The 15733-nt window shown below is 50.1% G+C and overlaps 1 protein-coding gene across 1 annotated transcript in view; it reads left to right on the top strand.

The window, feature by feature from the left end:
- Otof (otoferlin) overlaps window positions 1-15733 on the top strand; it is a 95615-nt gene that overhangs the window by 21917 nt on the left and 57965 nt on the right. The window contains exon 3 of the mRNA XM_051172105.1: window positions 12333-12421. Within this exon, the coding sequence (XP_051028062.1) occupies window positions 12333-12421 (89 nt within the window). The remainder of the gene's footprint in view (window positions 1-12332; window positions 12422-15733) is intronic.

The following is a 15733-nucleotide window of genomic DNA, read 5'->3' as shown; positions in this document are numbered from 1 at the left end:
TCCTTTTCAGCTTTCCACAGCTTGATAAGGTTTTGTCGAAAGGTCATAACCTGGCATGCAACTACCCTTATGAAATCAAAAGTCTCTATTGATAACTTGTAGAAATCATTTAGAGTAGTTTCTCATTAGCACAAGTACTTCAATAGTCTCTTGTGCCTCTTTGGTTCCTCCACTTCACTGCACCCCTCCTGCTGGCACTACTGTGTATGTCAGGACTTCTTAAACTTCATCCACTGCAGACCCCTTTCCACCTAAGACATTTTTATTCAAACTCATGCACGTACTTATATGAAGTACGATAGGTGTACAATGTACACTCACTGACATTAAATCATGAAAAAACGTTATTTTAAAATGAGTTTTTAGCTCGGCGTGGTGGCGCACACCTGTAATCCCAGCACTCGGGGAGGCAGAGACAAGTGGATCACTCTGAGTTCGAGGCCAGCCTGGTCTACAAAGTGAGTCCAGGACAGCCAGGGCTACACAGAGAAACCCTGTCACAAAAAAATAAATAAATAAATAAGTAAGTTAAGTAATAATACTTCTTTGTGGTGGCTGAAGAGATGTCTCAGTGGTTGAGTGCTGGCTGCTCTTCTAGAGGACCCAAGTTCAATTCCCAGCACCCACATGGCAGCTCACACCTGTCAGTAACTCTGGCTCCAGGGCTTGAGGCCCTCATGCAGACATACAAACAGTATGCACATGAGATAGAAATTATTAAAAATAAGTCTTGCTTAATAGCATAATGTTATTATTTATTAAAGAAGAAGACAAATTTACATGCTAATGAGATGCATGTGTTTGTTGGTCCAAATATGCTGATTTGATACATACTGAGAAATGACATGAGGGAAAATATTGAAAGTCTTTGCATCCATAGCAGAAAACTTTGTATATACAGTTAAAAAAAAAAAACCACTGCAATTCATCCTATATGAGTCTCAATCTGAGACACAGTCTTTCAGACAGTGTTCATGGGCGTTGTGTGGCATGATGGCATGTGTAGCGCATAGTCTGTGGGTGGTGTGTTCAGAGCCGAGGCACGCAGCACAGATGAGCAGGACCAGTCCATGCCTCACATTCTTTACGTGTTTGGTTTTAAATTGCCCTTTGGTCACAGCATGTTTAGAAACCTTTACTGCTGACAATCATCATCCGCTCCCCCCTTCGGTTGTGTGGCTCCCACACAGGGTCCCGACCTCAGCTCCGGGGGTTTGGTTAGATCCTGGGCTCTAGCTGTGGGGATGTGCAGTTTGTCTTTTGTTTGCCTGGGCTCTCTTTTTACTTCAAAAGACACTTAGTCTTTATAAAAAATCTGATTGGTCTAGAGGGATTGGCTCAGTGAGTCAGAGCACTGGCTGCTTGTCCAGAGGACCCTGGTTCAAGTCCCAGCACCCCCATGTCAGCTCACAACCATCTTTAATTTCACTTCTAAATGACCCAGCACCCTCCCTCTTCCGGCCTCTGTGGTTGTTGCATTTGCATGTACTGGTGCATAGACACACAGGCAGGGAAAATACCCACATTCATAAGATTAAAAATCAGCATAAAAACCCCTCTGATGTCTCTACTTCTCAGACCTCTTGAAGGAGCCCTTGGATTCTGTCCTCTTCTTGTGTGAGCATTTCATCAAAGGAGTCATTCTGTCTTTTTGCAGTATGCTTCCCCAAGGTCTATAAATCTGAGAATATCTTTCTTACTTATTCAAATTTTGGAGTTCCACTAGATAGAAAATTCTAAGTTTAGGATTCTTCCCCCCCCCCCCCCCCACAATTGAAAAAGTATCATTCTATGCTATGGTTAAAAAGCCTGATGGCCCTTTGATTCTTAGAATTCTGTGGGCAATCTTCTTTTCCCTCTTGAAAAAAAAAGGGGGGAAAAAGCATGAATCTCATATCGCATATATATGCCATGTTCTTTTGTCTTTGATATATATAAAACATATATTTGACATGTAAATATATTTGATATATACATATACACACATGTGTGTTTGTGCATGTACATGTGGGGGTGGGGCATGTCCTTAGAATTGAACCTAGAGCCCTGCACACATTAAGCAAGTTCTCTGTCACTAAGCTACACTCCACCTGTCCTAGGTACTCTCTGTTGAAGATTTTCCTTGTTGCTCCTATTTTGCAGGATGTCGTGAGCCTCTACAACTATATGGCTTTTAAACCTTTGTATACTATATTTTTAAAAAGATGATCATTTCCCCTAATTCTCTATTAAAACTATTGTTCCCCTCTTGTGAGACCTGAATTGTCAGCTGCCACACCTCTGGGCTTTTCCATTGTTCATCTTGAGTCCCCTGCTGTCTCCTGAGGAGAGGCTGGCAGTGGTCCTTCAGAGCACTGTTTGTTCTTTGTCAAGATTCCTTGTCTTCAGTCCATATTGCTAATAACATTTCTGCATAGTCCATGGGCTATGCTGCTCTGCTGTGGAAGTAGCCACTCTCAGTGTGCTCTTTGTTTGTTTGTTTATTTTTAAACCTTTATATTATACGCATCGGTATGTTTGTGTGAGGGTGTCAGATCTTGGAGTTAGAGACAGTTGTGATCTGCCATGTGGGTTCTAAGATTTGAGCCTGGTCCTCTGGAAGAGCAGTTAATGCCTTTCACCTCTGAGCCATCTCTCCTGTCCCCTCGCTGGGCTCTTTCTTTCATGGGAAGCGTACTGTTTCAAGTGCCTTTGCTTCCCCTGGGCAAGGTCCCTGTATGGAACACACTGTCCGCTGACAGACCAGTTGACAGAGAGACACTTTGGTCTGAAAGGAGTGGACCCAAGTCACCACAGAAATTGGAGACAGAGTTTCCCCTTGGGACCTTTGAGGAGAAACACCGTTACTCTGGGGTTCAGGGAGTGACATGAGCTGCTGGCCTCTCAACACCTACTTGTAAAGTTGCCCGCCTCATCACAGTTTCATCAAAAATACAGGTGGCATGGGGCAAACTTTTCCTCAGCCTTGGGTTGCGTTCTTGCCTGGCTCCTCCCCTCCCCTCTTGGCCTCACATTGGCAGCCTCCTACAGCCACCAGCTCAAACAGCCTAAGATATCTTTTGGTGTCTGTGTCCTTTTGTCTGTCTGCTTGAGATCTGTCTATCCCTCTTGATACTGTAGTTTCTCCAGGGCTGACTCTGGAGACCAGAAACCAACAATCCTAAGCCACCATCTTGGCCTAAATTAAGAGCTTGGTGTGTTCCCCAGGGCAGCGCACCCTTCTTCTTGGTGTCCATCTCTCGTGTCTGGCTTTGTGCTCAGAAGGACCTCATGGCAGATTTGAGGTTCAATTGAACAATCAAGGACCACCCAAACGAATTAGGTTTCCTCCTCCTGGGCCAATGCCGTGTGGTAGAGCTGAGTGTTCAGACCAGAACTAGAGATAGGAGAAGCGAGGTCTCTTCCTGCCGGGCACCACCACAGCCCCAAGGCCTCCTCCTCCACACCGGGTGCGTCCCTCCATCCGGGGACTGCTGGACTCCTCACCAATACTGGGGGGTGTTCTGGTCTTGTTTTCTGTGTCTCCTTGCTGTGTAGCTTTCAATGTCAGTTTAGCCTCAGTTGTCACATTGGTCAAATCATGGTAGGGATGGATACACAGTCTCTCTGGGAGAGGGCGAAGATATGCCGCTGCATACAGAGCTATCACGAGGCTGCAGCCGTGCTCCCACTGCACAACCTGCTGGCTCCTGCCCCTCACCTCCTTTCCTTAGTCAGGGGCTCTGGATCAGTTCCTCACATCTGCTCTCCTAAGGGCCCTATCAGCCCAAGCCCCAGGCAGAGAGCAACCTGATACCCCTTCCAAGGACAATGCCACCCTTTTCCATGCTCTGCACCCGGGACACCTGAGCCACAGATAAAATACGTGACATTCAAAGTTAATCACCGTGTCCTTCCTCTTTCCAGAGCAGCTCAGCACGGGTCAGGTAGAGGATGCCCTTGATGCTACCGGACATCTGCATGTAGCATATTCTGAGTGTCAGAAGGGTCCTTGAGCTAGTGGGAGGGACAGGACTGTACCATACAGGAACCTAACATAGGGCTGCCTCTGGGACAGTGGCCATAGGCAGGAGGCAGAAGCCAGGGAGCTGTGGCAAGCACTGACAGGATCCAATAGCCCCTAGCAGATGGGGGAGAAGCTTGCTCACATTGCTACCTGGCGTTTGGGGTTGGGGGTTGGGTGGGGTACCCCGGAAGGTCCTGGTTATCACATAGGGAGACCTGCTGGTACATGGCGGGTGGAGGGTGGGTCACAGGGGTGGTACAACACTCTGAGCCGTCCTCTTCCATCTTGTCCCCATAATAACCCACAGAAGATGACACTTGGGCCCAGAGAGTGAGTTATCACTTAGAAAGTGAAAGAGCGGAAGTGGACACCCCAGGATTCTAAGTGGACAGTGAGACTAGCTCTGAGGCCCTCTCTGGATGCACCACAGACATAGCTGTTCAGGGCCTTCAAGATTCTGGCTGACTTGTCCACAAGAACCAGGCCTCTCTCCCTCCTCTAAAACGTGTCCCATGGCCTGGCTACTGCTATTACGTATCATCCCACAAGGCAGGAGGGGCAACTTCGAGGCCCCCAGAGAGATCACAGAGCTATATCCCTGCCCTAGGCAAGCGAGTCCTACCTCCCTCTGGCTATCCCTGACAGGATCTAGCCACCAGAGGTTCCAGAACAAGTCTGGGGCAGAAACCCTTGTGAATTAATTCCCCAAAGGCCCCTTCTGTCCTTGTACTCTGCCTAGGGCCTTCAGGAACCAGCTCAGAGAGAGACACATAGCCTGGGGAGCCTGGGAGTCCTCATGAGACAATGTGTCTGGCCTTGGACTCATCCCATGAAATGAGAAAAGGGTTCTCCTTGCAAGCTGCCATGTAAGACTGGGCCAGGGCTAAGAAAAGGAAATAGAGGCAGGGAGTTAAATGTGCTTCCTCTGCTAGGGGGAAGAATCCAAGCAAGGGAGGGGCCCCTGCTTGGTTCAGATACATGGAGGAGAGCTGCTTTGGACCTGAGCAACCTGAGTGGACAGGAGGTAGCCAGGAAGAAAAACATGCTCCTTCAACAGCAATGGAAACAGAGCCACGCGGTGTCCCCTTTCCTAGCCCCCCCCCCCCCGACCGAATCCGAGATCCCTCACTGAGCCGGTGACTCTGAAGAAGCTGATGCAGGAGCCAAGGCTTGAGGAGGAGCAGGGGGCGCACACCAAGTCTGTCTCAAGCCCAGCCTGGTTAGGCTTTAACACAGGCACTGTTTGGACCCTACCCCCAAATAACCACAAGGCTTTAAAAAAAAATGCTAAGACCTGAGCACTTTGAGTCACGGGGGGGGGGGGGGGGGGGGGGGGGGGGGGGGGGAGCTTTGCCTGAGTGTTGTGCTCCACAGAGCTGGCTGGGAGGACAGCATCCCGGGTCACAAGGAGCCATGCCAGGATTTGAATGCCAGTCTGTCTGACTCCAAGGCCAAGGGTGACTTGCAAGGTGGATAAGTGACTGAATCCTGCCCTCGGGTGCTCAGTACACAAGGTAGACTGTGCGTCCTGAGTTCAGGGAAGGGAACTATCTGCAGCCTAGGGACGGCTATGTGAGAGACCTGGGCTTATCTCCTGCTTACACCTAGAAATCACAGGCTATGAGTTCCAAGGGGTCAAGTATGTGCCTGTCCCTTCATTGTTGGTCTAGCACAAAGCACTGAAAACATGGAAAAGGGAGTGGATGCCTGCTGGTCTGGCACCTGTCGCTGCAGGCAGGCCTCTGTCTAGATCTGGATTGCTCAACAGAGCTAGCAGTGTATGCAAGTCCTTAGCTCCAGCCTTCAGGACAAGCAGTAGGTAAGGCACAAACACAACTGCTCAAAGGGACCTTAGAGGCCGTTTAGTTGAGCCGCACTCTTTCATCGAAGTTGGAGCAGGTCTGTTGGGGGGAGAAGAGACTCCCCAACATCTCCAGAGGAACACAAGCATAGAACTAGAAGTCAGGTCTTTTAGCTCCCGGGACTGTTTCTATTATACCACAAATCTTTACAGAAAATCTCAACTTTCAATTCCCCCGCTCCCAAAGCATAGAGGAGGTGCCTTTTGGGGATGCTAGCCTGCTGACGGGACATTTCACACCCGGTCTGTGGGCAAGCTTGGGGAGATCCAGATCATCCTCCCGGTGGAGTCCCGGATCCCTGAGGCTGATAGGACACAGAACACCGTGCCCTGGCCACTACTAGCCAGGTTAGCATAAGCCTGGTGCTGGTGAACTGGGTCACAACTGGACACTCAAGTGGCTTCTAAGACTCTTCCAGACAGAGATCACCTTTCCTTCCTCCATCGCTAATACCCACCCCTAGCTCCTGTAAACAGTCCCATTGCGTGCTGTTGTTTCTGGTCAGTTTGTCTTCAGAGCCATCTGGGTACATCCCCAAGACTGGGAGACACCCTGCATCCCTGCACCCCTGCATCCCTGCACCTCTGTACTGTTGCACCCCTGTGCTCCTGCATCTTTGTATCCCTGCACTCCTGTAACCCTGCCCTCTGTACCTCTGCACTGTTGCACCCCTGTGCCCCTGCATCCCTGTATCTCTGCACTCCTGTACCCCTGGCAGCCTGGCAGTCCTGCCCCCTGTCCCCATGCACCCCTGCACCCCATGTGGAGCCACTCACAAATCTGATACATAGAAAATGCTGAGTAAACATGTATCCCTGATGGGGTGTGGTAGCTCAGGACCTCTGGGGCAGCAATGTTTGGCTTAGCAAGGCCAGGGTCCCAGACTTGGGGGTTGAATGGAGCAGGATGTTAGACAGTGAGTGGCCCAGTCTCCAGGCAATAGTTTTCTGGGCACTTCCAGAAATAAAAGGCATTACCCTCCATTGCAATGGCCATAGGAAGAGGCATATGCTAGTACTGCCCAGGCTGGAGAAGTGCCCTATGTCCCCAGAAGCCTCTGCAGCTCTGAAGTGTCTGTCATCAAGAAGCTAAGCCTTGCCCAGATCCTGGAACAAGCAGCACGATAATAACAATTATAATAAATGGCTCCATTAACTGAATACTTCCTGTGTTCTGTCTGTATGCCAAAAGCCTGGCCAGCCTCATAGCTATCCCAAAAGAACACATTCCTGCTGTCACCTGATGGTGTCCATGTTCTAGTCCCTTCTATTGCATTAGACCTGTTTGCTAAGAGTCCACTAAGTCCCTGACCCTGCAAAAGCTGTGGGGAAGCCCCTGTGAACCAGAGAGACGCCACGCCTCAGTCCTGCTGCTGCTCTGACTACCCTGACAGGGATCCTCGTTTCATTCCAGGGAGGAACCCATGGGGAGGAGAGGATCAGGAGAGCCAATGTGTGTGGGGCCTGAGGCAGGGGCATGGAGCCCAGCCCTGTGGCTGGTGAGAAGTGGTCTTGACCCAGATCTGATAGGGAGAACGACAGGCAGCATAGGATAATGTCATGGTTACCTATTTGCTGTGTAACAAGCACCCCCCACTGCCCAGTGACCGACAACATTTGCATTTCACTGTGGCTTCTGATTCTGAGGCTGGTGCTGGTTGTCTGCTGGGTAGCTGTGATAGTGTCACTGCATCCATCTGGGTCCTTTCTATCTTCCCCTCTGGGCCTCTATCTCCACAGAGCCTCTCTTCCAGCAGATGGCCTGGACTTCTTCATGTACCACTGACTTCCAAGGCAATGAAGAATGGATGCTTCTAGGCATAGATGCCACAGAACCTCTCACTGCTGCCACCTTCTATTGGTGAGAGGCAGCCATAAGGCTAGCTTAGACTCAAGGAGAGGCAGCACGGACCCCATCTTGTGACAAGAGAAGTCACATACACACACATACACACATACGCACGCGCACACACACACACACACACACACATACATACACACACATACACCCCCCAGAACTCAGCCTCTTGTAGTCTCCCTGGCTCAGGGGACAGTCCAGTGTCAGGGAATAAGTCTTGAGCTTGAGACTGGGGGATTCAGTCTGCCACCTCTGCCACCAACCAGCTGTGTGGACGCTTCTCTCTCCCTTCAGCAGAAGGTCACCACTGCCATGTTACCAGAGCCTTGTTGCTAGAGAGCAGAGGCCTGGAGACAGAAACCTCCCTTCAGAACACTTCCCCTTCAGTCAGATACTTCAGAGGTTGAGTAGCATTGTCTGGCTCCTGGGAGCCCGATCTGCATATGTGCGTTATCACTGCAACTGGTGAAAAAAGAAAATGATAGCCAAAATGAGACACCGAGAAAGGAAATCAGAAGGAAGAAAAGCAAAAAGGAAGCATGAGGCATGGAAAGGCCAAAGCAGGTAGAGTGTGACGGAGGCAGACCCCGGGCGGAGCAGGGCCAGGGAGATGTGCTGGCTACAACGTGTACAGAGCCCCTACGGGGACAAAGAATGGCTTTCATTTCTGCAATGCCGTGCTCTCTTTCCACATAACGTCCTGTCACTTGTGTCATCTCATTTGGTTCTTGCAACAACCCTGCAAGGTATGCGTCTGTCTTGGTCTGCCTTTTGTGTTTATAACAAAATATCTGAGCCAGGGCCATTTTGCGGGGGTGGGGGAAGGTTTCGTTACGGGGTTTCTCTGTGTAGCCTTGGCTGTCCTGGACTCCCTTTGTAGACCAGGCTGGCCTCAAACTCGCAGCGATCCACCTGCCTCTGCCTCCCGAGTGCTGGGATTAAAGGCGTGCGCCACCACGCCTGGCTTGACAGGGCCATTTCTAAAGCATAGAAGTTTACTTGGCTTGCTGTTCTCAAGGTTGGGAAGTCCCAGAGTGTGGCACCAACATCTGCTCAGCATCTGATTAGGGCCTCCGTCATGCACCATAGTATGCCATCTGGAATCACAGGGTGAGGCAGAGCAAGTTCCACACGATGCCTGGGTCACGAGTAGAGATTCTAGGACCATCAGTATTAAAGCCGGGGCCCCAGGGGCCTCAGAATGTTTCCAGAAATCAGGCTAATGGGAAACCAGGAGTGAGAACCAGTGAGGAAGAGAGACAGAGACAAAGAGAGGCAGAGACACAGACTGACAGAGACAGACAGACAGAGACAGAGGCAGAGACAAACAGACAGAGACAGAGAAGCAGGCCTTCACGTCCTGTTAGCTCTTGTGATCCACTGAATTACACTCTAGTTGGGGACAAGCAGAAGCCAGAAGTTTTTCTCTATAAGTTCCCTTGTCTCAGGTCATCACTTCCTCGAAGTGACACTGCCGTTGTCACTGAGTTCATCTAAAATTCTCTCGCTGTGTTTCTGTCTCTGTCTCTGTCTCTGTCTCTGTCTCTGTCTGTCTCTGTCTCTGTCTCTGTCTCTGTCTCGCTCTCTCTCTCTCTTAGGGTGCCACTTTCAGGGCCACCTCCTGTTTCTCTCATTCCTTCTTTTCTTACTAGTGCCAGGAGCCACCACAGCCCCCAAGTGGAACAAATATCCTGCCTGCTTCATCCCAAGAAAGCCAGCTTCAATGGACCCTCCCCTTCCTCCCCTCGGCCCACAGTCAATGAGTTGGGCTTTGTGAAATGTCTCTATTTCCCTGTAGTCTCATCTAAGCCACTTCATTAAGGACACTACACGGTCTGTGGAGCTGAGTTGAGCTGAGATACCGCACGCATCAGACAGCAGGAGCCAAAGCCATGATGGAACAAAACCCGCGGGCTGCCCAGGAGCCCCACCAAACTCTATGCCTTCTCCCCCTCATGCTCGCACCGGAGTTTCTGTCTTGGTCAGGGTTATTATGGCTCTGATGAAAGGCCATGGCCAAAGCAACTTGGGGAGGAAAGAGTTTATTTGGCTTATGTTTCCATATCACTGTTCATCATTGAAGATCAGTGAACTCAGATAGGGCAGGGCAGGAATCTGGAGGCAGGAGCTGATGCAGAGGCCATGGAGGGGTGCTGCTTACTGGCTTGCTCCTTGTGGCTTGCTCAACCTACTTTCTTATAGAACCCAGGACCACCAGCCCAGGGATGGCCCCACCTACAATGGGCTGGTCCCTCCCTGCAGAAGCCGCTAATTAAGAAAATGCTTGACAAGCTTGCCTACAGCCCGTCTTACGGAGACATCTTCTTAATTGAGGTTTCCTCCTCTAGCGTGTGTCAAGTTGACATAAAACAAGCCAGCGCAGTTTTCCTGGGACATGGCCAGTCCTGAGAGGAGATGACATGAAGGGAGGCGATGCTGAGCAGCCAAGATGACCTTGTAAGCCCAGCCCAGTCTGGGAGAAGGAAGTCCAGCCGTGGAATAATGGCAGGTTTGCAGAGGCCGCTCTCAGGAAGCCTCTGTCCAGTGGTGTCCAGTGAGCTATCAGTAGAACTCTGCCTTACCCTACTTCTCAGAGTCATGGCTCCTCTGCCCATAAATAGGGCAGACACCAGCTTCCTGGCCTGTTGGGAAGACTTATTAATTAATTAACTAATTAATGTATGTAAAGACTTGATCCTCCTGCATAATGTAAAGCTTTCTGCAAACAGCAACTGTTATTATTGTCACTGTTATTTATTCCTGAGTTATTGACACATCTGAACTGGTTGGGGAGCTTTTAAGGCTAAAGTCTCTGCTTTCTGTCGTGTCTGTCAGAAGCCTCCCAGTGGCTCCTAGCAGCCCTTGCAGCCCGCTACCCCTGAGTCCAGCAAGGTGTGGCTCAGTGGGAAAGGACGCTTACCTAGCGTGCATGGAAGTTCCCCAGCACCAAATAAAACATGGATGGGATGATGCGAGCATATAGCCCAGCACTTAGGAGATGGAGGCAGGAGGACGGTCAAGTTTTAGGCCAGCCAGGGATACAAAGCAAACGAAGTGGATCCCAAAAGGATATAGACTCCAGCCTGCACCTGTTTTTATCTGCCCTTTTCCTCTGTCCTCATGCCTGATGTACCAGGCCTGGAGTGGACATATGTGTCACTTGGGTCTTATCCTCTTCCCCAGCTAATGAGGCATAAGGGTGTGGTCCCCACTATGGGGGTGTGATCTCCGCTGTGGGGCATGGTCTCCATTGTGGGACATGCTCTCCGCTGTGGGGCATGCTCTCCACTATGGACTTGGCTTGTCCTTGGGGGTGACTTGTTTTTTCTGACCTGCCCTGGGTGGGTCGGGGTGGGGGTGTTGTCTGCAAGCATATGCTTTCTCGTAGATACTGTATAGTGAGATTTGTGAGGGACCTGAGCGGTATGTGTCATGGTATGCACCTAACCTTGAGCCCTGGCTCTACCTCACCTTGACTCCTCTTGTTGGGGGTGGGGGACTCAGCTCTACAGTTTCCCTGTCAGACAGGCTTTGGAGGGACTGTCCTCTTGGCAGTTTTGCCCAGCTTGTCCTCACAAGATAAACTTCGTATTTACCAACAAAGGCATGCCAGAGCTCTCCCTGCTCAGAAGGCAGGGTCTCTGGGGGGTCAAAAGTAGAGATCAGGGAGCAGAACAGGTCACCTACTTACTGGCAAGCAGGTGTCTCTAGTAACTTGCATGTTCTTTAAGGTGATGGCTACCCACCAGTTCTCTAGGGAGTACCACAAATATTACCCAAGGGATGCAATTCTTTCTGCCTTCTTTCTTTCTTCCCCAGTTGTTGAGAGCTGGAATGACAGAGCCTTAAGGAACTACCCACCTCTCTGCCTCCAATCCCCACTGCCACTCATGCACATGTGTGTGTGTGTGTGTGTGTGTGTGCGCGCGCGGCTCCACCCATCATTGACTTTTTCTAAAGAACAGCTCCTTTATGATCTGCCAGTCTCTGAGCATTAAGAAAAAAACCCACTGGATTTCTAATTCATCTTAGTATTGATTTAGAGACACCTCCAGGGGTATAAATAGAGAAACAGTTAAGTTGAGCACAGACTATAGGTCTGACCTGCACAACAGGAAAGAGCTGCAGTATGTGTCCCTCTTGTTCACACCGTCACAATGGAAGGATGATGGGGCCAGAGCCTGGACTGATCCAGGTGACTCATGAGAGAGCTGAAAGCCAGGACTCCCATCAGCTAGTGCTGAAACCAGCTCCCATCACAGTGTCTCTGTTTACTAGAGTCCACTCACTCCCTGACTGTGTCACCCTTCTCAGCTCTCATGGGAGCTTTGGGAATCAGAAGTCCCTCTTAGGTTTAGGGTCTCCCACTTGCCCTGTGACCTTGGCAGCCTGCCAAACCTCTCTAGCACCATCTTTGGAAGTGGGGGAGGGGAACAACACCTACAACACAAGGCAGCTATGGCAACGGAGTGAGAGTATTGATGCTCTGTTCCCGGGGGTCCTGGCCCATGTGAGGGGGTCACCCTGGCTGTTTGGAGGCCCCATCTCATCACTCATGGCCTCCCTGCTATTTGCACCCAAGGCCATAGCTGTTCCTTTCTCCCCAGACGTTCCGGTGGCCGGTGGCCAGCAGCATTGACAAGAATGAAATGTTGGAGATTCAGATTTTCAACTACAGCAAAGTCTTCAGCAACAAGTAAGTGTGGGGTGGGCTCAGGGGCTGGCCGATTCCTAGACTCCTCTTTTTAGGCTTAAAATAAAAGCCTGTGCTCTGAAGCCATCTTGAAGGGCCTAAGAGGTCCTGGACTGGACTTTGCTACCCATCTTGCTCCTTTGGGGAATAAGGGGGGTAGAGGCGGGGGTCCTCAAAGTACCCTGGTTCTTCCATCCATTGTCAACCTAGAACACCTGACTCTGTTGTGAACCCCTTAATTCCCTGCTCTTCTAAGGTTACATGTCTCTCCTTTTGAGCTCTTCCTTAGACACACTGGAGGATGGTAACCCATCGGAGAAGTTAAAAGCAGAAAGGCTGTTACATCCTGTGGCCCTGAGGGGGAAGTTGTCTTACAGAGGCTGTTACGTGCTGTGGTTTAGGAGGCAAACATTATTTCAGACCCATGGACCAGTGATTTAAGGGGTGGCCCTGAGCAGGTTAGGTAACCCCCGTGAATTCACTGTATACATGTGTGGAAAAGATAAAAATGTGTCTCAAAACAGCTGTGGGAATGAAATGAGATAGATCTGTTCGTTCAATTCGTTCATTCGTTCATTCACTCATTCAACAGTGAAGTGCAAAGTATATTCCACAAACTGAATACTAAAAAGGAGAGCGATACCTACTCTCGTGGAGCTTCCACGCTATAAATGAAATGCATCTACCACACGACTGTTATCCTACAAGCTGGTCAATCAAAGTAGCCCCATCCTTCTCTGCAGGTGGAGCACAGATTTTGGAAGGTGCTAGAATGGTGGCTAAGCATAAGTAAAACAAGACACTGTGCTTGGAGTAAAAAACAAACAAACAAACAAACAAAAATCATTGCTCTTCGGTAACTTACCGGATATCATGGCTAAACTGGAAGGTGTCCCAAAAGACGTGACAGTGCTAGCTCAGTGAAGGCTTCTACATGACTCGACAATGGGGAGGGAGTATAGACAGGGAAAGCTGGCCTAACCCTGGGTCACCTTAGAAGTAGTACAGTCGCAGCGGGGGAGGCAAAGGGTTCACTCTTCTGGTACCAGTTTGAAGAACTCCAGTAGGGAGCACCTGTGGTTGTCTTCGGTGGGAACTCTAATTCTTATGGTAAGTAGATGCACTCCTCAAGGAAGCCCTAAGGTCAGTTAGCTACTTACTCACCTGTCTATTCATCTGCTCAACCATTTTTTCATTCATCTGCTCAGCCCATCCCATTCATGCATCCTTCCTATTCATGAACTTACCTATTCATAAATTTTACCTATCCACTCAGCCACTCAGCCACTCAGCCACTCAGCCTTTGCTTTGTCCCCAAAGGATCTCAGCTTCCTCTGATACCACAATAAAAAATTTTTGGAAAAGCATCCCAAAGACAAAACATGGCCTTCTTATCTGATATGAGGCACCCTGTGTTAATAAGGCAGAGAGAAATAGAGACGAGAGCAGTGGATACGGAGGAAAGCAGGATCAGAAACCAGGGTGGCTCCACCTAGGGCCTATCCCCAGATGCCTCTGGGAGCCTTGGAGCTCAGCAGTAAAGCCCTTGCTGTGCAGAAAGGGAAACCAAGGCTCAGAGGCACATAGAAGTCAAGTGCCTGGAAGAGCTGGGACAGAACATATGTCTTCCACCTCCTAGTCTAAACCTCTGTAGCTCCCAGCAGCCAGAGCACATGCGTGTGATGGAGGAAACTGAGAAAGAGGTTGCCGCCGGATCACCTACAGTGGGCATTGCCAGAGCAGGTGACCAAAGTGCAGAGAGCCTGAGCCATTTGAGACTCCTGCTGCAGACAAATCAAGGGGTTTAGAAGTTTTAGGGGCCAATGGATGGCCATCCAGTGAATCTAGCCAACATTAAAGCTCATTTAAGGTTTTCCTAAATGCCAAAACGAGAGAAAATGGAGGAAGTGTGACCCGTCTCCTCACTGTGCGCTCTTGTCCTCCACCTGAGAAAGCAGGAAGGTCACATGGGCCCAGGCCTGATGAAGGACGACCTAGACTCCGTTTGGGCCACTACTGGCCAAGATCTAGGATGGAAAGAGGAGACACAGGCCAACCTGGGAGCGAAGTGCTTGGAGTTCGGTGGCACTCAGGGCTTCCTACCCTGGAATTAAAGCCTACCTGGTTCTGCCCAGTGGTGCTGGGGACTGCCAGGAAGTAGAGACAAGGTACAAAGGAGGGATCATCCTGGCCAAGGACCTATTAGGATGAAATGCTATGTAGCCCATGTAGCCTTACCAGGACTTTAAGGGGCTCCTTCTGCCAGGGATACCAGAGGCACTGAATAATTCAGAAACCAGGAGCAGAGTGGAAGCCAGACTAAGACCGGGGCACTTGACACCAGCTCCCAGGGGAAGATGATAAATTATTGACGGGATTCTGGTGCCCAGTTGCCGCTCTGTTGTGGCCAGTCTCTGGACCCATTTGTACCTGAGACGTCCTCCCCACTGTCCACCTACCTACCTGAGAATCCTGGCTTCTCCCATGAAGGGTGCCTTCTTTTTAATGGGTGAGCTTGTCAGGCCACATAAAGGATGCGTGGTCATCCTGGGAAACTAAGGCCTGGACGGTACGTTCAGAACATTCTTTACTGAGCTATCAACTGTCCATTTCAAAAGTTATTGTTTTTATGATTTTATTATCTTTTATTTATTTATGTTTATTATTTGAGGAAAGGGAGTCTGTTAGTTACACACACACACACACACACACACACACACAAACCACCACCGCCGCCGCCACCGCCACCACCACCACCACCACCACCATCACTTTAAGAGCTTTAAGGGTCAGGGACAACCTAGATCTGTTGTCAGAGCCCAGCTTACAGAGAAGACCCTGCTGAGCCCTCCGCAGGCAGGCCACACACTATAGCAGGGGGAAGAGGCGGTGAGGCAGAGGGCTGCAGCATTACAGGGCTGGATCTCCCACATCAGCATCCAGGGTGGTCGGTGGCATCAATGAAAACATGAGACTTGCAGAGGTTGCAGAACTAGCCAGAAGCACACAGCTGCCAGGGAGTGGAATCTCTGTGAAGGATTGCTAGGTGAAGCCACATCTGTCTGACTCACTCTAGGACCAAGCTCTTCCACCGTCTATTACCCTCCCCCCCCCCCCTGCCGCCTTATGGAATGACAGCTCTCATGGCCTAGGGAGTCAAGAATGGGGGGATCTGCCAGGAGATCCGTTTGCTGCATCTTGCAAGCAATGGTAAGAGAACTAGTGGCAGAAACAGGTTGCAGTATTAGTACTAGCGTCGCTGTCGCCCTCGTTGTCTGGAAGAGGCTTGAAAGCCTGACAGAGCAGTCATTTCAG

The sequence above is a fragment of the Acomys russatus genome, chromosome 1, assembly GCF_903995435.1.
Source record: "Acomys russatus chromosome 1, mAcoRus1.1, whole genome shotgun sequence".
NCBI lineage: Eukaryota > Metazoa > Chordata > Mammalia > Rodentia > Muridae > Acomys > Acomys russatus.
Note: the sequence above shows the minus strand (reverse complement) of the source record. Positions and strands in the feature narration are given on the sequence as shown.